This window comes from Dufourea novaeangliae, unplaced genomic scaffold (assembly GCF_001272555.1).
Source record: "Dufourea novaeangliae isolate 0120121106 unplaced genomic scaffold, ASM127255v1 scaffold164, whole genome shotgun sequence".
In the NCBI taxonomy this organism is placed as follows: Eukaryota; Metazoa; Arthropoda; class Insecta; order Hymenoptera; family Halictidae; genus Dufourea; species Dufourea novaeangliae.
The window spans coordinates 5,531-30,297 of NW_015374038.1; the positions used below are offsets into that span (position 1 = coordinate 5,531).

Consider the following 24,767-nt stretch of genomic DNA (forward strand, 5'->3'; position numbering starts at 1 on the left):
TTTTGAAAGTTTCGGAGCAGATATAAAGTAGTAGAATCCCTTTCTAGGGGTGCGTGAGTTATGCATACTGTGCCCTACTGCAATGTATGGTTGGTTAGTAAATACACAAAGCTATATGAAGCCGTAATACTAAGAATAACTATATATCAAAAATTTGTATTAATTCGGTTGTAAACCTGACTTGAAACTTTAAACGTGTTTTCCTCAATACCACATTTTCAAAATCGGTGACCAAAATATCTCGAGCGCTCGCTGCACCGAACTGATTCAGCTATGGTGGACTCATTCTATACATAAAAATCTAGTGCCTGATCGTGATTTTTTGTATTTCATTGCGTAGTTTTTATTTTATAGATAAAAAATGAACGATTTTTTGGCGAAAATCGATACTTTGATTTTGAACAGCTGCCATTTTGTCGTAAGTTTTCAGGATAATGAATGATCGGGCTCTAGATGTATTAATATATTAACTAAATTTGCTTGGATTTTTTATTTTAGACAAACGAACTCGAAGTTACAGTGGTCACCGCAAAACGCATAAAATATAAACGCTGCCGGGAGATCGCTGATATTTCCTTCATTTATTCATATTTTGCATTGGAGAAATTTTTATAAGCTCTTTAAAATGTACACTTTCGAATACAATGACGTATATTTAAAAAAGTCTTCAAGTTTTTTAAAAATAAATTCCGAAAGTACATGTCTTTTTTCGAGCTCGCAGGTAGACATAACCCCTTAATACAAAGTATTAAACACGCATTTGACTTCTTGAAAAGTCAAAACACGTTACCGAGAGTTCATGTATTCGTAACTAGACGGGCACAGCTATGCGTACGACAGCGAGGCAATCAGTGTCAGTAGTTATTCTATAAGTGGTACAATAAAATAGTTGACAAAGTATCTCCTTGTACTTTATTGAATTTAGTAACTAATAGATATCACGTAGACATTATGTACATACGCGATGAACATTATACGTAGCTCGGTGAATCCTACAATTAGGCAGCCATAAGTACATACGCATCCCAGATAGTACCGTACATGCAACAGACGTCCGTTTCATGTCCAGTTTATGCCCGAATATCCTATGTCCATTTTGGACATGCCTAGGATATTCGTAAGACTTAAAATTCGGATGTTCTAGAAACGTCCGTCTCGGAATTCCTGTTACATTCGGTAGTTTCAGAACCTCATTTAATTGCACGTTTTCTCGTATTGTGGAATGATGACGAGAAATGTCGACGCTGAATTGATCAACGGTGATCGCGAGGATCGTCAAACAGGAAATGCTTAATCGACATTCCTCGTCGTGCGTTGCACCAGGGGACTGACCAAATCTCTACACAATCTTATACGGTCTCCAGGGCAGTATAAGCACACGGAGAACGACACAAGTTCTTCTTCTAATTTCGACAGTCGCGTTTAACGGTGCTTCGGCTTTTCATTGCATGCGGCGGCGAGCTGAGTGACAAAGGTCACTCAACTGTATTTGGGTTTCCATGATGATATCTTTACCTTGTGCGACGCGACTTTGCGATTACGCGCGGCCTAACCGGCGAGTCTTCTAAGACACCGGACCGCGAAGTGTAACGTCGAGACGGTGATAACGTATCGCGCCGACCGAAAGCTTAAGCGCATTCATCATTCATCTCCATCATCATTGGTATGCTAAGATTTATTTGTATCTTTCATTTATTTCATTGTTGGAATATATCTTTGTTGTTATCAAGAATTTCCTATCCCTCCAGTTCCCTATCCAAGACTGCGTACTTCACCGGTAAGTATAGACAGGGCGTGCTTTAACACCTTAAAAAAGCCATGACCCGTAATTTTTGATAAAGTAACGACTGCAACGCGGGATGTAACATCAACAACGAGGACCGATCGCCAGATTACACGTGCTGACGCGGCGTTTTTTTAAAGCGGCACGACCTTTGTTTTGCGCTGCGAGAGCATCAACCTGTATTAAAACTTGCCGTCGCGGACTGTTTAAATTTAACATTTTGACGGCCACTGTTACGTATGTGTAATTTTGTTAATCAGTGTTTGTTGGCCGGCATAATACGCTAATGATGCCGGTGCTTGGCTTGAATTTTTGAGTAAAATGTGTAGCCGTCAAAGTGTTAATAACGTACGACATACAACTCGATGAACAATGTTCTATCGGGAACCTTAAAATGAACATAAAAGGAAAACTTACTTCAGTGGAGAAACTGCTTCCAGAAACACTGTATAAAATTGGAGCCGGGAGTAAGGACTCGTCGTGAATTGATGCTGCACACAAAGAAACCAATGTTGTTCTTGCCAACAGGAATCCAAAAGAAAAGCCGAAGTAAAGTTTCTCAATGATGCCTCGCATAGGACTGTGAAAATTTTAATATTAATTCTGTCTATTTTTTATCTAAGAAAGAGCAGTGAACATTGATGCAGCATTGCAGTTAACATTTTTAAAGTGATAAACAATCCAACAAGACAAAAATAATCAGCAAAAGTATAAAATAACGCATAGATGATTAAGCATGCTTATTAATTAAGTTTGGAAATACATAATGCTTCTTCCCTTTAAATTTCAAATACAGTCTCGATACATATAGTTGCAGCTCTGTGTCAACTATTCTGAGCGCAAACGTCGCATAATAAAATAACTGAACAAATATAAACGAACACGTGATATAATCTCGATATAATTGTGAATTAGCCACAAAAATCTATGTTTACATAAATCATTTCATTCCGTTGATCAATAATACTGATTCAATGATACTAATAGTACTATACTGAGATGAAAGTTACCTGAAAAAAATGGAACGAATGGGGATATGATCTTTGATTTTTTAGTTTTCTTTGGATACATGTAAATAAAGTAACTAGAAATGGGATAAGAACAGGAACATGAGGCCCAACTCTAAATCCGATTATGGCGCAGCGCAGAAGATCCTGAACGTGGTGGACGAACCTGTGCCTACTTCATCACAGGGAGCCACTAGAAGGTTGGTAGTCGTGGACGAACCTGTGCCTATTTCATCACAGGGAGCCACTAGGATTGTTAATATGGGTCTCGTAACTTTTAAGAATTCGGTACACTTCGAGCGGTAAAAGTGTGCCTTTGTGGGTTCGCTTCTAGCTGGGAATTTAGATGTTATTCTAGAGTTGAAATGAACAGCACTGAATTATAAATATATGAACGTATGTAAGTATATTCAATAAAGTGAAGGTTTTACAAATGGTACTGTAAAGTGTAGTCGCGGAAGCTAATTCCAACGTTCTCGGTTTTCACGCACTGAGAAATGCGGGGTTGTGTCTTACAGAGTTTATGCTTACTTTTGAAAATACTTGAAAGGGACTTTAATACCCGATCTCACTAGCTAGACTTCTAGTATGATTATGAACCGCAGATGAGCTGTACGTGTCTCTTTTTATATCCCGAAAATCGAGTCTAAAAGTAGTGGGGGACACACCTGTTCTCAACGGAAAACTGTTTTCCAAGAAAATCTGGCCACGCCATAACACCCCGTGGCAATTACGTAATTCGGCCGGATGCATTCCATATCCCGATAGGGTTAAGAGGTCACGAGAGTGCTTTGTACGTAACAAGCTGAACAAAACCCCATGTTGCTGTTTTTGTTTTTTCTTTCTAGTTATTTCTTTTGTATGTATTCAAAAAACGAAAAAATTAAAGGAAAACTAAAAAAGAATCTTATTTATATTCATTTTTACAGCTGCTTACGACGGACTTTGATACCATTTTTCTGACCGACACTGAATTTTCTGGACGAGTGACTTCAGTTCTTAGAAGGTCGAATCCTATAACTTTCAATCATTATTTTATCAAAACTAATTTAATATCTGCGCAACTTCCTTGGTCGGAGTGATCCATTGACTCGCGGAAGCGTCGTAGGCGGATTTACGGATAGCAATCGGAGTATAGGCTCTGAAACCGATAAATCAGATGGCAAATAAAAACCTCAAGTTCATTAAAATTGAACGATACTAAATTAGTATTGCTTCCTGTTCGTTAACAATTATCATACTAGTAAAAATTAACCTGCAGTTAAAGATTAGGACGAATACGTTTTGATCACGCGACACTGAAACGAAGCGCGAGCTCCTCATCTCCCCGTAATTGTGGTTTCGGCACTCAGGATTTGCAAACTTTGACTTCTGACCGATCTCATCACCTGAATATTGTAGGATATGTCTGATATGTGTGGCATCTCAGCGTTGGGGCGTTGAACCGGCAACCACGAAGGTAAAAAAGGACAGTTGTGAACAAGCTGTCAAACTGTCAAGTTTTGTGGATAATTTAAACCGAATAATATTGTATAATGTTTCAGTTGTGTATTGGGTTGCATTCAGTTTCTTATTATTAAATTCTTATTAATATCACTGTATAACTGAGTAGTATTTAGTTGACCCAATCACCGTCCATTCCTGATATTCAGATCCCACATTACATAGGATACCTCTGGTTGAGTAGTACAATCTGGTACGCGATGATTCTATAAGAAAAAATAAGTCGAAAAGAAGAACAAATTGTTTTCATACGAGTCTTAGCTTTTAAAAAAAAACCATTTGTAAGTTTCATCGAGTATGCGTGTATTCATGGTGACAATAAGTAGAAATGTAATGTGATGAACCCGTGTTACCCAAGTCCTATTCAGTTGCACGCGTATCCAGAAAATTCTTGAATTCGATTATCTCGGAAATAAAATAGCATAGGAGAAAATTTTATTATGTGTTTTCGAATTGTTTTGCATGTATTTACAATAGCCTCTTGCCCGGTTGTACTACCCGACCTGAAACACCCTGTGCAGGTTGCAATTCGAAACTTTCAAGGCCTGTACTCCTCTTGCCTCTATGCTGCTCCATATGAAATCATTCCAGCTTTGCATAGCACATGTATATAATTACAGTTAGTTTTCTCTATTACTCGGCAATAATAATCTCCACGTACACACTGCAGGAAGAGTCTGTAACTCTTACGCGGTGCGACCTCAGATGGCGAATCGGAGAGTGCTCGCTAGAAATAGAGGGTAGGGCAGAAATAAAATATGCTCCTTGGACCAAGCAGACTAGGGGAAGGAACCCCGAAAATAAACCAAACACACAACAGTTCAGAAATACTGCAACCATTACTATGCAGAGGCTCGGAACCTCAGTATCGGCATTTATTGGGAGTGAGCAAGCAGGCTCCCAGGCATCGTCGTCCGATAACCGCAATGCTACCGTGGTGGCATACTTAGCCACGGTAATAAATAATGCCACAAGTGAGGCGAGCAAAGCATTGGTAGAACTTGGTGCCAAGATAAAGGAACTGACCTCCTTTATCAAAGGCAGATCGAATGTCCACATCTAAATTCGTTTTCATTGAAGACAAATACGTAATTCGCCAAGAAACAGGAAGAAATAGGGAAAAAGTTGAGAATAGGCACTCCCACTCTATCGCCCATAACTTTCTTATATGACCATGGATTTTGCTAAGGTTAGGCTTGCTTTCTTCGTAAAGGTAAGAATAAGAATCTGGTCAACACAAGTTTCGCTCGATTTCGCCGAAACTATTGGTCCGATTGGAAAACAATGTATGAAATAATTGTATGTAATTTAATTACCTTTAATTTAAGAGTCATCGCGATCAAATCGGTCAACTATAACGCGAGATACGACCAAAAACATCGGGTCGTCTTTTTAACAAATTACCACAATATTTACCGGGCGATATCTCAAAAACGTATCCATAGAATTACGTTTCATGTCGATTTTTGAGTTTAGGCGACCACCTTCCATAAGAATTTCATAGTGGAGTCAGGATCATATAGAATCTTTTGGCTTTTGTAACCTAGTGTTATCAGAGCGTCAGGCAACACGACTTACGTGGATATCCTGCGGAAGATGAAAGAAACCGCGGTTCTGATCAGTCTTGGAACCAGCGTCTCCATAAGCAGGAGGAACGCGGCTGGAGATTTGGTTCTACAACTGGATCGTGGTGCCGACCAGAGAATGGATAGGATCCGGAAATCAACGGAAGTATTCCTAGGTGAGGCTGCCAAAGTAAGGTCGCGCGTCCAGAAGACCTTTCTTGAGTATAAAGATCTGAACGAAATCACGACGAAAGAAGACTCGTACATATACGAGTAAGCTAAAGTGTCTAGCATGCTTATTGCTTCTGCTCCCAAACATCACTCAACATTATGTATGAAATATGTAAAAATACTATGAGCTTCGAAAATGAAATATTCTTATTAATATAAAAAACACAAAAATACCTACTGTAATATAACGAAAATAATTTTTGTAGTCAAACACTACCTCTCTGCTCGACAAGCGTCCAACGACTACGCAATCAGCATTCTAATGTACAAGTAAATCAACTTGGTAATTTCGACATTAATAGAAAAAGGTTTTATTAAAACAAACTTGGTATCAATTCTGGAGACATTAATAAGTTCAAAAAATCTTTATTTAATAGAAACACACGATTATTATTATTATTTACGATTACGAATTATTTATTATTTACGAGCTTAAGAAATGCGCACTCAATGTTAGCGAAACATTTACGAAGGCATTTATGTCGCCTCAAGTTCATGATAGCTAAATGATATTATTTTTTTTAAATAATACATCGTGCTCTTGCGAACATTTTTGTATGATTTATCATAAGAAATAACTAAGGATAATTATTTTCTATCCCGAAATTTGCTATTATTTTAAAAGAAATTAATATTAACAAAAATTTACAATAGTCTCCAATCACCAGGGCATGTCCATCCACTGCGACATTTACCTTAATTGTCATATTTATTTTATTTTTTATGTTTATATTTTTTTATGATAATTTATTTTTATGATTCCCCATCGATATTATTTTTAGACTTTATGTTTAATGTCGACGGTAATAATTTTAATATTATGTACATACATACATCGTTTACGTACATTGTTACAGTACCTGTGTACATATGTACACATCTTTAGAAATAAATTTTCTCGGATCTTATATTTTTCTGTACTCAATACATAACGGCTACAATTGCTCTCTGACAAAACTTCGTTTCTTCTATTCAATTTGTTGTAACAATATACATGTATATTGTACCTATGCGGTTATTTCTGTTCCTTCAGACATTCAATATTGCAGGTACCATTTTAAATCTTTCTGACACCTTTATAATAAACAAAGGCTCCAAACATTTTTTATGTTTGTACTTTATCAGAAGCGATAATAAAAGGATATAAATTTGTAACACCTTTCACATAAGTAAATATGTTCCAAATTATACCGTATTTGGTATCGTTTAAATCGGAATAATCTCACCCATGTGTTAATAAAAGTATCGTTAACAAAGAACCAAAAGTAAAAAAGTTTCATCAACAAAGAACCAAAAGTAAAAAAGTTACATCATTACATAAGTGTCGTGCCACCCGACACCCGGGCATGTAATCTTTTCTTAATCTCCCCTCGTTCAGCCGTCGGTTTGTGAAAGGGAAACCGCTGTGGCGTGCCGGGCAAAAAATTTTGCGCTTGGCAAGTCCCACGGCCCCCTTCCCCAGTGGTGGGAATGACGACGTAGCAGTAGGGGTGTACCGGTACCCGACCAGTCGGGTCGGGTTGGTAAAATTCGAGCAAGCTCGAGCGGGTACCCAAAACATCCGAATGTTCGGGTAGTTTTTGATCGCGTCGGGAAGGTTGATCGTCTCGGGTAGCTTGATTGTGTCATGCCAGCCCAACACATTCGAGTCAGATCGGCAAAAGTCGACTGGGCTCGAATGAGTTCTTCCGATATTAGAGATTCGACCCGTACACATAATGATTCTTGATATATGTATGTATGTATTCTTTTTTTTAGACAATTAATTATTCGGCAAGCATATGCAAAATCTTTATAATTTTCACAAGACGAAATAATATTTATCAAGATGATATAATCTTTATTTTGTATGGAATACATACGATTTCAATTCTTTATTTTACCAGAATTTGAAAATTCTTCCTATTAATAGATTAATATTTTCCACTTTTTAATATCGCAGTACGAATTACTCGCATAGGAATTAATACATTGGATGTTTGATACAAATAAAAAATATATAAATAGATGGTATGGATATGTTTTTTAATGCATTTATATTAAATTACTACGTAAGAAACATAATTGTTCCACATTTTCTGACAATAATCTTATGAGATTTGGATGAGCTTTGATGGTTAATTGTTAAAACTTGCAGTTTTAAAACAAAATAAAAGGTAAATATACACTGGGCGCCAAAATTAAAGCATCACTAAAATTTGCTGAAAATATTGGTCATTTTCAGATGCCTATATCTTCGCGAAAAATAGCTATAAAAAATATTGTGACAGAGTATTTTGTAGCCCGAAGTTTCTAGTGTTTGAATCGGGAATTCAAAAATTATTTTTATGTAGTTTGTTCCTTTTTTTTAAAAGATGAAGCGCAGTAAGCGAATGTTAAAAAATGTTGGTCAAGTTTGAGAGGATGCATGGGCCAAATTAAATTTTTTCTGGTAATTCCAATGGAAAACTTTTAAAAAGCAAACATTTCTCTTTAATTTCGTTTTTTTAATTTTGTTGTACAGTTTTTATTGGCCGAGTTATTCGTCATCATATGAGAAAAGGTACTTTCCACTTTGACCACCTGTAACTTGCGAACGCATGATCGTATAGAAAATTCCAGAAGTGATTTGGAAAGCTGAGAGATTTCTCTTTAAAGACCTTTAGTTGCCAATTTGTTGAAATTTTTTTTCGTCGTCTACAGTCCATTTCAAAATAACGTAAAATATTGCATAATTACCATTTTTCACAAAACACGATGCCATTTTAACAAAAATTGTGGAATCTTCCAGGTGTCTACGTTTTTTTTAAGTTAAAAGTACACGTAACCCCTGTACCAAAGGCCGCATTGATCAGATTTTTTTTACCCTGTGCCCTCGATAGTGAAACTTGCGATACAGTCTGAAAAATTGGTGAATGACTCTTTTGCGGCACGTTTCCTCTTTAAAACGATTTCGCAGCGTTTGAACTGTTGTGGTCTGTGTCTTCTTAGTTTCACTTTATTTCAGAAGAAAGTAGAGATGTCAGAAATTTAGCAAACACATTTTTAAACAATCTCTTCGCAATGACAAAAGGTGCACAATACTGCCGGCATTAGCATTACCTAAGGCGTACCACGAGGAGGTTTCACTGTCGGATTTACGCTTCACTGCGTATGTACAAGCATGGAGAGATGAGACCCTGTGGTTCGTCACTCCCACAGTATTTTTTGACTCCAAACTCACTCTCCGATGCGTGCGTGCGTGCATGTATGCGTATGTTGTGTTTAATAATGGGTATTACCGCCTCTCCGGTTGATTACTTCTTTTAATCGTTTGCGCATATTAATGCACCTCCGTATGATTGACTGTGGTATTCTTCGCCAAATTTGGCGGAGGGCGTGCGCTAATTGCCCTAAATTCGCCAAGTCTGGGTATTGCTGTCGCAACCGACGCCCAAGAATATCCCAAACATGTTCAATGGGATTTAAATCTGGGCTCACTGGTGGATGGTCAAGAACTGGTATTTGATTTTCTTGAAGAAATTGTTGCGTATAGCGTGCAACATGGGGCCTTGCATTGTCCTGCATAAGCAGAAAGCGGTTGCCCATACGCTGACGCAGAGGGAGCACAACGGGGCGCAAAATCTCGTCCACGTACCGCATGGCGGTCAAACCACCACGTGAAAGAATGACTAGCGGTGTACGTGAATACCGCGATACTCTGGCCCAAACCATAACGGATCCCCCATGGAACGCGGTGATCGGCCTTGTATGATTGGCATCGTAACGTTCGCCACAACGACGCCAAACATGTTCCCGTCGGTCGCTCCCTCGTAGGCAGAATCGGGACTCGTCTGTAAAAAGAACATTTGTCCATTGACGCTGAGACCAGCGTATGTAACGACGAGCATAAGCTAAACGCTGCCATCGATGTCTAGCAGTTAGCAACGGGACTCGTACCGGGCGCCTCGAACGTAAGCCAGCCTCCCTCAATCGACGCCTCACGGTGTTGTTAGAGATCGTGCGTGGCGGGTTTTGCCTGCGGTTCGAAATTTGTTCCGCAATAGTGCGTGCGATAACAAAGGGTTCCCGAAGAGCACGTCGCGTAATTGCTCTGTCGTCTCGAGAACTGGTCGCGCGTCTGCGTCCTTGCCCCGATCTACGGACATACTCCCCAGTCTCTCTAAATCGAGCATAGACACGGCTCACAACTGACTGGTTTACACCAAGAACATTAGCAACCTGTCGTTGGCTGCAACCTTCCTGCAAAAGTGTTACCAGTCGACCAATTTCGTAATCAGAGAGATGACGTCTAGGCATAATAAAGTGCTTAAAGAAAGAGAAAAGGTGTGAAAAATTTGCTAAGAAAAAAATTTCGATAGGAATAAATAGAGGAGGAAACTGAAGGATTTAATGGAATTGCTAAAAAGAAGAAAAAAAATCCGTGATACAATTACTGCAAGACCAGTTCTAATGAGTACCCACCCACACTCGCGGTTCGTCTTATCAAGTTGGGGCTCGCAAGCCTCAACTGTGAGAATCGTCGCGGCGCCGCGGCCACCTACAGACAGTGCGCAGTACTAACGTTACAAGCCAACGTCTCGCTGGCAGATGCCAAGGTACTCATCTCATTACACAGCGAGGAGATGCAATGGAAAGGAAGAAGTTCGGTAAAAAAAACCAAATTAAGTTCAGTAAAAAAAAAGAAGAGTGTATCTATCGCAATAACTAAGAAAGGGTAGGATATGCACACCATCTGCACCCTCTCGTCACTTCGCATTGTTCACTTTTTGTCATTGCGAAGAGATTGTATAAAAATGTGTTTGCTAAATTTCTGACATCTCTATTTTCTTCTAAAATAAAGTGAAACTAAGAAGACACAGACCACAACAGTTCAAACGCTGCGAAATCGTTTTAAAGAGGAAACGTGCCGCAAAAGAGTCATTCACCAATTTTTCAGACTGTATCGCAAGTTTCACTATCGAGGGCACAGGGTAAAAAAAATCTGATCAATGCGGCCTTTGGTACAGGGGTTACGTGTACTTTTAACTTAAAAAAAACGTAGACACCTGGAAGATTCCACAATTTTTGTTAAAATGGCATCGTGTTTTGTGAAAAATGGTAATTATGCAATATTTTACGTTATTTTGAAATGGACTGTAGACGACGAAAAAAAATTTCAACAAATTGGCAACTAAAGGTCTTTAAAGAGAAATCTCTCAGCTTTCCAAATCACTTCTGGAATTTTCTATACGATCATGCGTTCGCAAGTTACAGGTGGTCAAAGTGGAAAGTACCTTTTCTCATATGATGACGAATAACTCGGCCAATAAAAACTGTACAACAAAATTAAAAAAACGAAATTAAAGAGAAATGTTTGCTTTTTAAAAGTTTTCCATTGGAATTACCAGAAAAAATTTCATTTGGCCCATGCATCCTCTCAAACTTGACCAACATTTTTTAACATTCGCTTACTGCGCTTCATCTTTTAAAAAAAAGGAACAAATTACATAAAAATAATTTTTAAATTCCCGATTCAAAAACTAGAAACTTCGGGCTACAAAACGCTCTGTCACAATATTTTTTATAGCTATTTTTCGCGAAGATATAGGCATCTGAAAATGACCAATATTTTCGGCAAATTTTAGTGATGCTTTAATTTTGGCGCCCAGTATATATAACTATTTTACACTAAATTATCCTATACAAGTCTACATCATTATAATACTTCCACACGATTATAAGATTCTGTTTCATTCGACGTTTGCTTCGACACACTAACTTTTGCTTTTAATCCCACGTTCTTCCCCACTCATACCGTTTTCCTTTCATACCCTTAGAAGTAATAATAATCTTATACCTAAACCTAAACGAAGCAGGCGTCACGTTTCCTAAAAACGATTTCTGGCCATACTTGCAATGCAATTTCCAATTGAACATTTTTTTCTACATCCGGAAATATAGTCACAGCTACGAGAAGCAGATTATTACCAGAAAATGTGGAACAATTATGTTTCTTACATAATAATTTAAAATAAGTGCATCAAAAAACACATCCATACCTATTTTTGTATATTTTATTTTCATCTGTACCAAACATCCAAAGTATTAACACTGTGCGAGTAATTAGTACTGAGATATTAACAAAGGAAAAATATTAATCTGTCAATACAAAGAATTTTCAAATTCTGGTAAAGTGAAGAATTGAAATCGTATGTATTCCATACAAAATAAAGATTATATCGGGGGAAGTTTAATCTGAATAAATAAATGTGTTACAAATATTATTTTGTCTTGTGAAAATTATGAAGATTTTGCATATGCTTACCAAGTAATTAATTGTCTAAAAAAAAGAGTACATATAACAAGGTTCGCATTATAAACGTGATATTGATCGAATCTCGAGTATCGAAAAAACTCGTCCGAGCCCGGCCGATATTTGCTTGCCCGACACGATCAAGCTACCCGAAACGATCAAGCTTCCCGACATTCGTATGCCTCGAATACCCGCTCAAGCTCGCTCGACTTTTAGTAAACCGACCCGAGTCCGAAATGTTGGGTACCCGCACACCCCTGTGTAGCAGTCATCGTGTTGGTCTCGTGTCTCATTCAACAAAGCATACTGTAGAACTGACTTGTGAACCGAAAAAATGACGGTTCTAGCACCGATATAAGAACCGTAACCGAAACAGATATATACGGAAATTTGAGTTCCTTATAACAGTTATTCAGAATAAAGGTTCTTCATTGTTTCAGTAAGAACCGATATATAACAGTTTGAAACAGTTATTTTCGGAACAGTTTCAACCACTGCAAAAGGTTTTTCAAAATGGTATCTATTGCAAGTGTTCCTCTAGGATTAATAAAAGTTAAGATTTCAAATTTCTGTTTAACTTCTTTATAATTGCACCTTGTTTATTGTCTAACATTTCAAAGTTTTTAAATGACGGTAAACATAATCAGTTTGTGACTACTATGCATAATTAAAATTATTCCGAAATTACGTAGCTCTATTTTGCAATTGTGCTGTATACATACGCCAAACCTGTTGTACCAACCTAATGAGAGCCGCCCTAACATTTAACACAAATAAAGCATTGACGTGACATGTACCTACAATTACAATTACACATCGTTATGCATACTTGAAAGAGAAGAGAAGTTGTATACAGATGAAGTAGAGATCGGTGGCAAAGGAAAGGAGTACCATAATTGAGATATGGGAATCCAATTGCCTCGTCAAGCTCGCCAAGTGATTGTAGTCATTTCTTGCCTCGGCCCACCACCATTCTGGCATCGCCTTAACAATGAAATGATACTAACGACCAAGATTCAGCATTAGAAACAATAATACAACTGTTTTATCGCTATAAACATTACAATACCTTCTACAGTAAAACTAAGGAAGGTTGTAAGACCGACTTGGTTGATAGCAAATTAACTATTACTGTTATTAACTAGACTGCGGATTTTTATGCAAAACCAAAGTTTTTAAAGTACTTTATAAAGACAGGAGCAATCGTAGAAATTTATTTTCCCTCTTAAGTATCTTATTGGATTCAGAGTAAAATAGAAAATTCGTTGGATATATTCTATAGGCATTCTATAAGCTATAAATGCATAAAATCCGCAGTCTAGTTATTACTTATGTGTGTATACTATTGTAGTCATAGATACTTTCATAGACTGTTAATTACATTTGTAAATTATTAATCGAATGTCTGTTAGTTTTTTATTGGACATTTTACCATGAAGTTAATATATTCTGGTAATAATCTACTATTGTATACACATATAATTTTTCAAATACAATTACAAAAATTAGTAGATAGCGACTATTATAGAAATAGAAGATAGCGACAATTTATTATTTTTCATTGCGTTTCTAAGTAATGTACCTAAATAACACAGAAACGTCATGTGTACGTCTGGAGAACGTACGTTCCGGACGTTCGATACATACGGAGGATGTCCCGAAAAGGTCTACATGTCCCCACTACATTTTCGTTAAGATCTATAAATGTCCTCGGAAGGTTCTATGTACAAGTTGGAACGTTCTGAGGATGTCCTGCGTCAACATTCTCAGAACGTTTTCCGAATGCGTAAAAGTACCATTCTCTACATTTGGGGAACCTTAGGGTTCTTAAAAACGCTAGGGTAATGTCTTAATCGATGTGTAAGGAACGTTTCCCAAATGTTTCAAATTACAGTTAGATTTTATTCTGTACAAGGTGATAGAAATTAGGTTAAGAAGGGGGATGTTTTTAATAAATAAGAGGTTAAATTTCCTATAAGGAATTATAATGAAAATATATGTCTGGATGTTATGATCTGTGTGTACATTATGTTTATTTTCATTTTCAAAACAAAATACTGATTCTGTGTCGATTAGAGACAGTAAAAAAAACCACTTACTCAAAGCAAAGTACTGATTCTGTGTTGGTTAGAAACAGTTTAAAAAAAAAATATTTCTTTACATTTTTTGAGGTTTCTGCACAAAACCACTAGTGTCGTTATACTTCTCTATTGATTCTCTACAGAATGACACCTTGCTCAAGAGGTTCCATCACTTTGCACGGAATGACATTAAGCCAAAATTACTAACGAAACCATCCGAAATTAAAATTTTAAGAACATTCGTAAAACTCAAGAAGCGAATATTCCTAAAACATTTGAAATTTAAGTCTCTAGAACATCCATAGAACTTTCGGGACGGACGTTTCTAGAACATCCGAAATTTAAGGGGGGAGACTCCGTGGGCCGTGAGCGGTGTCCGCGCGCTCACACAACAACAAGAACCATGTATGTATACGCGATGCACGAGAGAGACAATCCATTTCGTAAATTCCAACTTCTATCTCAATAATTGCACAAATGAAGTTTTCACGGGTAGACTTCACTACAGGGTGGTCTGGTTCGTATAAACACCAATAAACACCATACGTTGAAAGAATTAGAATTTTAGAAAGTGTGCGATTGTGACAGACACCGCTGTAAACACACAAGATGGCTGCTCCAGTCACATTTTGTTAAATATCACACGATTTAATGGTTTTCTCGTCAAAAGCAGACCAGACCACCTTGCACATCACTATCACACTATCGTAGAAATCCGTTTTTTGTCAATTTATTACTTCTGGAAGACAGAAGTTGGTATTTACGATTCGACGAGTCCAGACTCAGGAATAAACAATGGTATAGATCAAGGATTCTCCGCTAGGGGCGCTTATTGTATTTGTCAACCATTTTGGACCGAAAGTAGTTGGCGCTGAATATTAGTGTTTCTTAACAATTTATATCTTTAAAAATTGCTCCCAATTTGTTCCCTCGGATTCTAAAACTGCTCCCATAGCACCGTTTATATTAAATGAGATATTCGCAAATGAAAAAGCAAAAATGTGTTGTGTGCAAAATAGGTAGTAAATGGTCATTTTACACAAATATTATGGTACCAAATAATTGCTCCTGATCTGTTTTATAATAATCAATAGTCAGATATCTCAATAACAACTTATTAACAAGGAGCAATTGAAATAATGTTGTTGCATAGAGGTTGGGTATTACGTCATATGGTAGGTGCTCGTTCATTGCAGCCTTTGTGGCTGTCGAGGACCAGAATTGTAGGAATATTGAAATATCTCATTAAATATAAACGTTGCGATGGGACCAATTTTTTAAGATATAAATTGTTAAGAAACACTAATATTCGCCACCAACTACGGTGGAAAATTCAGAAGATTAACTGTTAAATAATAGCCCTTTCCATACTAAACTTCTGTGAATAAACCGTTGTGATATCTCTAAAAATAACGAAGATAATTAAGGTGACCGTAAAATGCGTACATCCAACTCACCATATATGCACTTATATATATGCACATATAAGTGCATCACGCAACTGAACGGCTGAGTGGTGGGAGAGCCGGGTGATTGAAGCTCGCTTATTGTAATATTCTTGAAATTCTGGCCCTCTGCTTGTTTCAGCGTCAACCGATTTCGATGGAATTTTCAGCATGAGTTACGTATGTGTACAAGAGCCATATTTCAAATGTTCATTATAGGCTCACATAAAAAAGTTTAAAAAAGTGTCTTACTATTTTTGTTTTATTATTCCAACGAATTGCGTGTTTTGTCAAACATTTTCTTACACATTATTAAACAACTCATTACAATTGAACCAGTAAGATCTAATTATATAAACTAATCCTTAATTTCTTATAAACATACAAATCAGTTTATGGATAACTAGCTGACGTGCCCGCTCTCGCGCGGACAGTTTCATGTTGTAAATCATATTTTAGTTCGTATGTACAGACTAGACTGTAATATACCGTGAATAAATGAGCAGCATAGAATTTTGGATAGTGCAATATAAATCACATCGATACGCGGCCTTTTAAACTTTTTTGTCTGCTTGAGCCCACCGTCGGCTAAAGAACGGGAAGCGCACGTGTTGACATTGTCGCTTGACTGTTTCTTCGAATAGCTTTGACCAGCAGGAATAAACGCGCTGCTGAGCACCGAGCGAGAAGCCGAGGGCTGAACGTGAAAAACCGACGATCGAAATACAATGTAACCGGATTAGAAATGAATGAAAATGTAATCTTTTATAGTTTTCATTATACACTCATTAAAGTGTCACGAATGAATTGAGGAGATTCTGCCGGTGAATATGAGTCCAAATACGACATCTTTCGGACTATTTTCAATAATATATCATTTTTATCCGCAACGTTACGTATGAGTAAAAATTGTTCATTTACACTCGAATTTGGACGCATTCGAAAGAATCTATTCAATTTATTCATGACACTTTCATTAAGATACAGCAAATTGTAAAAGTTTAAATTTTCATTCGTACGTCATTCCTTATCTCATCCACGTCTGCTTACATTGCATGCCGATGGTCAGTCGCTGGACTTCAACGTTCGACACTCGACCCTCGCCCGCGCGTTTATTCGAGCTAGCCTAGCTGACCAAAGTTATTCGAAGGTTTATTCGAAGCCTTCGAATACAAGATCCAGATAAAAAATGAAAATTTTATTCGATACTACGAATGCAACGCTCCTCGAATAAAAAAAGTATCTGTATTCGTTGAATAAATTCTCATCAAATAAAGTTGTCCATTCAATGTTCTTTTTGCGTTCTTGTTACGAAATATGTGTGCACGCATATAATACCCGTATCAATTATGTCAATAAAAGATAAATAAATATCATTTGAAACAGCAGATTTGTATAGTATTCCTTGTTTGATGTATATCGAATACCCGGAATATTTATTGTGTCATTTTTACAATTTGTTTCTCGGGACTACAATTTCAAGTATTTCGTATATAATTCCATTGATGAGAAAAATAAGCATCATTGCCAGTACGAATAGAAAAGCTTCATTGCTGCACACATTAGTATGTAAGTATTGTTTCATTCTAGAATGTCTTTCGGTCGCGCCATGTTTTTCCTACGTTCGGCGAGAATTAAATTCTCGCCACGAACCGTAGGTATTCCATCGTTCTCCTGATGGACAGAATTGTAATGGGGGATATGAGGCAACAGCGTACCAAACTCTCGATACGGTCCGGCAACAGTGTCTTCGCGTAGCAGATACACGAACCCAACTTGATGGTAACGGGGAACAAAATTTATTTGTAGGTACTGCCGTTAGATGTCGTATTATCAAGCCGTTATAATTATCAGTTATGTGTTTCCACTAGCGTCCGATTGTTTACATCAGCGCTTCGATCGATTCCGAGTTGGCCCCGAAGGAGTCTCCGCCCTTAAGTTTTCAGTTTTCAGTCTTATTCATTAAGTATACCTATATCTTAAAAAATTATACTTTCGACATTATGCTTTTCCTAACATGCTGTAAGTAATGTATGCATTATCTAGGAAATGAACACATTTACTTGAAATATTAGACATACTTATATTCGGTTCATACTTCTGATAAAATCGTATGTAAATGCACACATGGATTATGAGTAAGTATATATTTACTAAATTTCACGCTTTTACTGTAACGTATACACTAAAGCTAAAGTATTTGCTTATTGTTATCGATAACAAATTATAAATTTAGTGAGAAGTTTAGTATCGTAATTAATCAGAGAGTATTCCCAGTTGAAAGGGGGTAAAGTTGATTGGATTATCGAAATATACCGAACCCCCGCGAGGAAGGTGTCACAAGTTAACTGTTAATTTTCATTTTATAGCATAGAATATCTTCCAACACGTAGTCGCATCTTCCAGAAAAATGTCACAAGTTGAAGTCCAATACTTCAAACGACTTGACACCAGTGTTACTTTGTTTAATATATGAAAATGAAGAATTACACGTTTCAGATTTGTGACACTTTTCTTACAGGGGTGTAAGAAATCTATGCAGATTTATTTAAAGAAATTTTGAGTAAGACGGTACCTACATGTAGAAATATGGGTAAGGAAACTAAACTAAGATTGAACATACATTAAATTAAATATAATCTAATATAGCATAATGCAAAACGTATAATAAATTAAGGGTTAACGTAAATTCCGATGAAAGCACTTCATTTCAATAATTGTAAGATAGGAAATATGAATTAAACACGTTCTTCGAATACGTGTTTATAATGTAAATATAAATGTAATCTAAAACCTTATGTATCGTTCATAACAGAGTTAAGTATAGAGGGTGAGTGATTTAAATCAATCCCCTCGAATATCTTCGAAATCGTTTGAAAAAAATTGAATGGTTTATACCTTCTTAAAGTTGATGTTCGAAAATATGCCTTTCAGCCTAAATACAGAGCTTGAACGCAATGTTGAAATTAAAATATGTCCAAAACTAATGGTTTTTCGGCATAAATAGGTTAATGCTTTCTTTTATAAGGAATGACGATCAGCATTGCCTAATACATTAAAAACTATACGATTCCATTTAAACGAGACAGATTTGACCTTCGTATGTTCTCTATACGTTCAACTATAAAGCTACTCACATAAACTTATCCTATTCCACTCTCAAGAACCGTTTCACTTTTATTTGAAGCATTTTTTAGTATCATCAACGGTTTCGAAGATGTTCGAGGGGATGGATTTAAGTGACTCATCCTATAGGTATACGAAATTTTCTCTTTTGTCAGCTTTAAATATAATAAGTAATTTAAATATTTAACGGCACTTCAAATGAGAATACGATCATAATTATGGTTGTAAATGGGAAACTATAAAATATGGTTAGGTTGTGACAAATAACATACCTTGCCTCTTATAGAGTACAAGCGACTATTTAATTGGCGAAATTGTTCCACCAAAGCTATGCTGATTAAAATGAGAAACAAATCGACGAAGTTCCACGAGAAAGTGCTCAGAATGTTAATAATGTCCACCAATATTCCTTTCCACAAGCTGTACGACGTTATAGAAAATACCTAGTCAAAGATATATTATGCGTAAGTATTTTGAGAATTGTTTCGTATGATGTTTAATATCTGAAGGTTTGGTTTCTTAAAAATTACTTTAGAGCAAATGCTTGTTTCACCTGTGGGAATTGTGATTGGAAGTAAACCCCGACGGTGTCTATATTATCTTGAACGTATGCGCATTCTTGGGCTCTGATAGAACCATGAAGAACAGACGAACCGTGCTCCACTGCAAACATTTATAATAACTTATTAGAAACAACAAAATTAATAGAAAAAAAACAATATCACACCCATATTGCACAAAAACATATGTACGTTCGGAGAACATCCGGGCCGGACGTTCTGTACATTCGGAGAATATCCCGAGAAGGTGCACATGTCCTACATATGTTCTCGTTAAGATCTGTAAATGTCGTAGGAAGGTTCAATTTACAAAGTCCTGAGATCGTTCTGTATCACATTCTTAGGACATTTTGCGAATGTGTAAAAGTAACATTGTCTGTGTTTTTGGAAATGTTTAAAGAGTTTTTAAAAACGCTATGGTAATGTCGTAAAAGGCGTATAAAAAGTTCTAAAGTGGAGTTAGTGCTATAAACCTGGATAAATGTTCCTGTTTGTGTGACATAGTAATTACTCACCTAAAGCAAATATCATCACTATTATAGTGACGATCTTGAATTTAGAAGATAAGCTTGTTTTCGATACTTTTCTGTGCTTAAGGGAAAATTCTTTTTCAAGCTTTTCCCATGTGAGCATCAAAGCAGGCCACTGCATCGCCAGTCTCAGAAAAAGTATGGATGCAATTATATTTGTTCCGTTGAAAACAAAGGTAGCTGATTCACATGCAAAAATACAACGTGTTACTTCAAGAACATAGTACAAAATATCCTTACACATCATAGACACACGATTGAACCCTTATCAACCATTTTATTATTATCTTTATATATTGATATAACTACTGATCAAATGGAAATTTAATGGAACTAGTACCAGTTGATCCGACGTAACTCAGATATGAAACTTCGTATACGTAAAAAACACTCCATCCGAATTTGGCCTTATAAGATCACGCGTTGTTGAACTCAGTTTTTGTACACTTTAATTGTATATGGACATTTCGCGAACATTACAATGTATTCATAGCACTCGGGACGATTCTGTTTTCACTGACGACTGTTTCACAGAAAGTGAGTGTGAGTCATTCTTATTCAAGATTCATTTCAGCAAGATCTGTCCTGTAACTTCCAATTACGAATATACACAATTCTAGTTTTACATCATTACATTAAATTACGTTATATTTATATTACGAACCAGAGTCGCGAACAGCGCGAGAGGCCGGTGACTGTAGTTTTTCCAATGATTATCTCTGATAACCAGTTGTGTACAAACGTTGTCTAAAAAACCATAGCCATCTATTCCCGCATTTCACGTAGGTTTTGCAAGTGTTACATATGAGGAATAATTTACATTTTCAATCGTATTTAACCGCGCGCCTGGCAACGGAAAACGCCCTAAAACTCCGTCTGTTTATTCCTCGAGTAATAGGGGGAGCGTAACATCGATCAACTGGATAGCAACCAGGGACAGAATCATTATTCACTTGCGACCGTTAGGATTTCCTTGTAGAGAAATTGTCATGAAACCCCACCCAGTTTTAGGACTATATAAACCCTTTTATTTTAACCCTCCGTGGGCCAGAGTAGTACAATCACTTGTACAGTCACGACGTATTATATCCGGTAAAGAGTTGGTTGTATCCAGTGAGATTGGGCTTAAGTTCCCATTCGAATCATCAGTTAACCTTATAGAATCCGCGAGTTCGGTTGAAGTTCTATTCAGTAATCTTTTAAAACCGCTCCTAATCCCTGCATTGCCAGTGAGTTAACACCGTGTATTTCATTGGTAATATTATACTTAATACTTTACCGCGACTACACTACACATACTTATATCAAAAGACTGATTGTGTAATATTCAAGCAATATGAATTTCTATGGAAGTCAGACTCGAAATGTGACCGCCGAGGATACATCCGTGACTCTTTATATAAGCGTAAATCAGTACAAAAGTAGCGTATGCATCCCCTCATCGGAACTGTAATTCCTAGAAAATCTAGATCGTTGCATCAGCACCGAAGTGACGGTCTTTGTCTAAGCCTGTACCTTCCAGCGTCCGAGAAAGGATCATGGGTTAAAAAGAAAGCCTTCTTTCGTGTTGGCGTACGTGACAATGCCTATAGCAAATTCAGGGCTGACAACAACAGTTACGGCGAACAGAACCATCGAAACGTGTCTAGAAATGTTCAACTGTTACGGTCCTCTCGAAATTGTGGTAACAGACCATGGAACACAGTTTACGACCGAGGATTTATTCTAGTTTTTTATAAGAAGATGGAAATCAAGCAATTTCAATCAGCAGTCTTTCATCTTCAGTCCAACTGGCAGGTAGGGCGCATGGTGTATATAATCAAGCGAGCCATTTCAAAGGAAACTACTGTTACGCGGAATTTAATTTTCGGGCCGCGGACAGCCGTGTGGCCGTGGTCCGCCGCGGACAAAGCCCCTCTCTCGGTCTTCGCAACTATCCGCGCCTCCACGAGTTGAACGCCTGGCACTCCCCGAGTGCCGGTATCGGGTAGGACCTACGATACCTCCGAAATCTACACGGGATCGAGACGACGAGAGACTGACGGTTGCCGGCTAGCACGCGGAGATTCTCCTCACGGCAGGAGGCGGTTCGCGAATGACTGGAAATCGTCATGCGTTAATTCAGACGATTATTGACGCAACGCGTCAGCCCTTGAGGAAAACGCTTACAATCGGTGGTCTACGATAACGAATTCGATAACAGTTTGGTCCGGAAATTCGGTACACGTCGCAATATAGACTATCTAACAAATGATTCGACTACGGCGCCTCCGCGAGATGGTATGCGCGGTACGCTATTAGTTGAGGAACCCCGAGGAAATCCGCCCGCCCGCTACTCGCGCTCGCGCTCGCGAACTCGCTACTTCTCACTGAAGGTGAGAAGTTGACCGATGTTACTCGACTCTACTATCCCGCAATCAATCACAGAATCACCCGAGATAGAAGAGATGTACAGAAGTTGGCTGCGCTCGCCGTCGTCTCACCGGTCTCTTTCTTACTCGCGACTAGATCGACGCCTATTTTAACAAAGGAAACGCTCCTGCTTTACTTGATCGCTCGCAACCGAATGGGGATCCGCGGTTTTCGGCAATCGGCCACAATGCTCGGCGGTACCCCCCTTTCCCCGTTACTCTATGGTTCCTTTCCCCGTGTCCCCGCCGCGAATTTCCCCTGGAGTATTCGCCGGTCTTCAGGGACGCCGTGATTCCGAAGACTCCTCGGGCCCTGAGGGTTTCTCCGCCAATAATCCCGACTCACCTAGAGTCGGGTTGGAGTACGGCGCTTGGTCCCCTGGACGCGCCTGTACTCCTCCAATGATGGGTCTCTCCTGCAGCCATCTCCGTTGAGAGTCCTTTGCAGAGGGAGGCACCGGTCACTGCCAATATGGTCCTACCCCATTGGTCCTGGTGTTTGCCAACTCTCCAATCGACCGGTTGCCTCACGAGGTCGGCTCCTCCACCGTTGTTTGGCGGTGTGGTCCTCTCGTAGGGCAGGAGACCCTTGTCCTAAAAATCCAATATCGGCTCCTGGTCAGGGTGGGGGAAAACGGTTCCGGAGTCAGGTGTCGCCTCACGCTCGCTGCGGCCCTGTAATTGCGCGCAGTTGCTCGGCGCGGTTAAAGACGCAGTTAGTGGGTATTTAAATGTTCGCAAGTTCTCGGGATTCCTCTAGGAGCGCTCGTGTGCCTGCGAGTGTGTGTGCGAGCGACGTTTTGGCTGGCAGAGGGCGGTCCGGTCCCACACGTACTACGCTCAAATTTGGAGCGGTTGCGTTACGTTGTCAAAAAGCAGCGTAACACTGCAAACTGGAGAAAAGAACTATGTTTGGGTATAGCAGGTAAATAAATCAAAAGTTTCCTTAGACCGATTTGGACTTGTAATATTAATTCGATTTACTCTAATAATAATTCGATTGCTTGTCAAGAAAAAATAGTCTGTGCCAAGTTTCATCCTCTATCACAATCAGGAGGGTAGTAAAAGGGAAAATTCGGATTATTCGTTCTTCGACTATTTTCCCTATTTAATGACGTGCACAAATTTTGTGAAAAATCTGATACATAGTATTTATCGGGGCGCGTGTTGGAGATTTTTTTGCGATTTTTTAGTCGTGAAAAATAATAAATTATGGAAAATATTTTTTTCTTATTGAAGTTTTAGCGATACTACATTTATCTTTTCACAGTAGCAATATATTATCATAAATCGTATCCTCATTTTTTTGAGATTTTTTGGTAGAAGCGTAGTTTAAAAAGTCAAAAACCGATTTTTTCCGTAAAAAAGTAACTTATACTTTGAATTTTTATATTATCTTTATTTAATAAGTATGCGACGTACGTCGCCGGTATTTAGGGGAGGTGTGCCGACTCAGTCGATATGCCAGGGATCGTTGTGCGAATAAGTGGAGAGTCGTCTGGATATGTTTAATAACTAAAGTTTATTATCTAACAACTTACATTCTATTTGGTCTTATTTCTAAATTTTACCTAACTCTTTACCGCGGGTTTCTTATTCTACGATAAGATTAATTCTACTACTGATTCATCGGCATGGGGAATCTCGGTGTGAGAGGCTACGTGTTTGTTGTGTACGGTAGTGCACAAGAGACGGCACGAATACAGCGTGCGCGAACACGAGATGTGTTGCAGACGGTATCGTGGACAATGGTGCGCGCGAGACGGTGAGCACGAACGGTGCAAGAGATTACAGCGCCGCGAACACGGTCGGTGCGAGAAAGTGCAGCGGTGAGAACGGTGGTCAGAGAGAAAGACGGTGCGAGCACGAACGGTGCGAGAGAGTACAGTCTCCTGGACGGCAGTGCGAGCGAGAGGGCGCGAGCACGGACGGTGCGAGAGAGTACAGTGGCGAGAGAGTGGCCGTCCGCTAGACCATCTCTGGCGGGTGACTGGTGTCAGGTGAAGGAGCGGTCGGGATGCTGCCAGGCCGGTTGCTTAACACTAGGTTTACGGGCACTTATCGTGTAGGTATTGTGGGATGAATGGTTCGTTGTGCGTGCGTGCGTGCGTGCAGGCGACCGGATCATGTTGCGACGGACCGGCGCCGGTATGTTTGGGAAACTCGAGTGACTGGGAAGATGTGAACGAAGAGTGTTTAGAATTGAGCGATAGGGAAGTGTATGTTTTTACGAATGTAAGCTATGGATGCG

At 38.5% G+C, this 24,767-nt stretch overlaps 1 protein-coding gene across 1 annotated transcript in view; it reads right to left on the minus strand.

Moving 5' to 3' along the window:
- Positions 1-971: 971 nt before the first annotated feature.
- LOC107189521 (gustatory receptor for sugar taste 64f) overlaps positions 972-24,767 on the minus strand; it is a 63,475-nt gene continuing 39,679 nt past the window's right edge. Inside the window, exons 6-12 of the mRNA XM_015578075.1 lie at positions 20,091-20,285; positions 19,569-19,678; positions 19,288-19,458; positions 13,193-13,347; positions 2,201-2,363; positions 1,037-1,339; positions 972-992 (exon numbers count right to left, since the gene is read on the minus strand). Of these exons, the coding sequence (XP_015433561.1) occupies positions 972-992; positions 1,037-1,339; positions 2,201-2,363; positions 13,193-13,347; positions 19,288-19,458; positions 19,569-19,678; positions 20,091-20,285 (1,118 nt within the window). The remainder of the gene's footprint in view (positions 993-1,036; positions 1,340-2,200; positions 2,364-13,192; positions 13,348-19,287; positions 19,459-19,568; positions 19,679-20,090; positions 20,286-24,767) is intronic.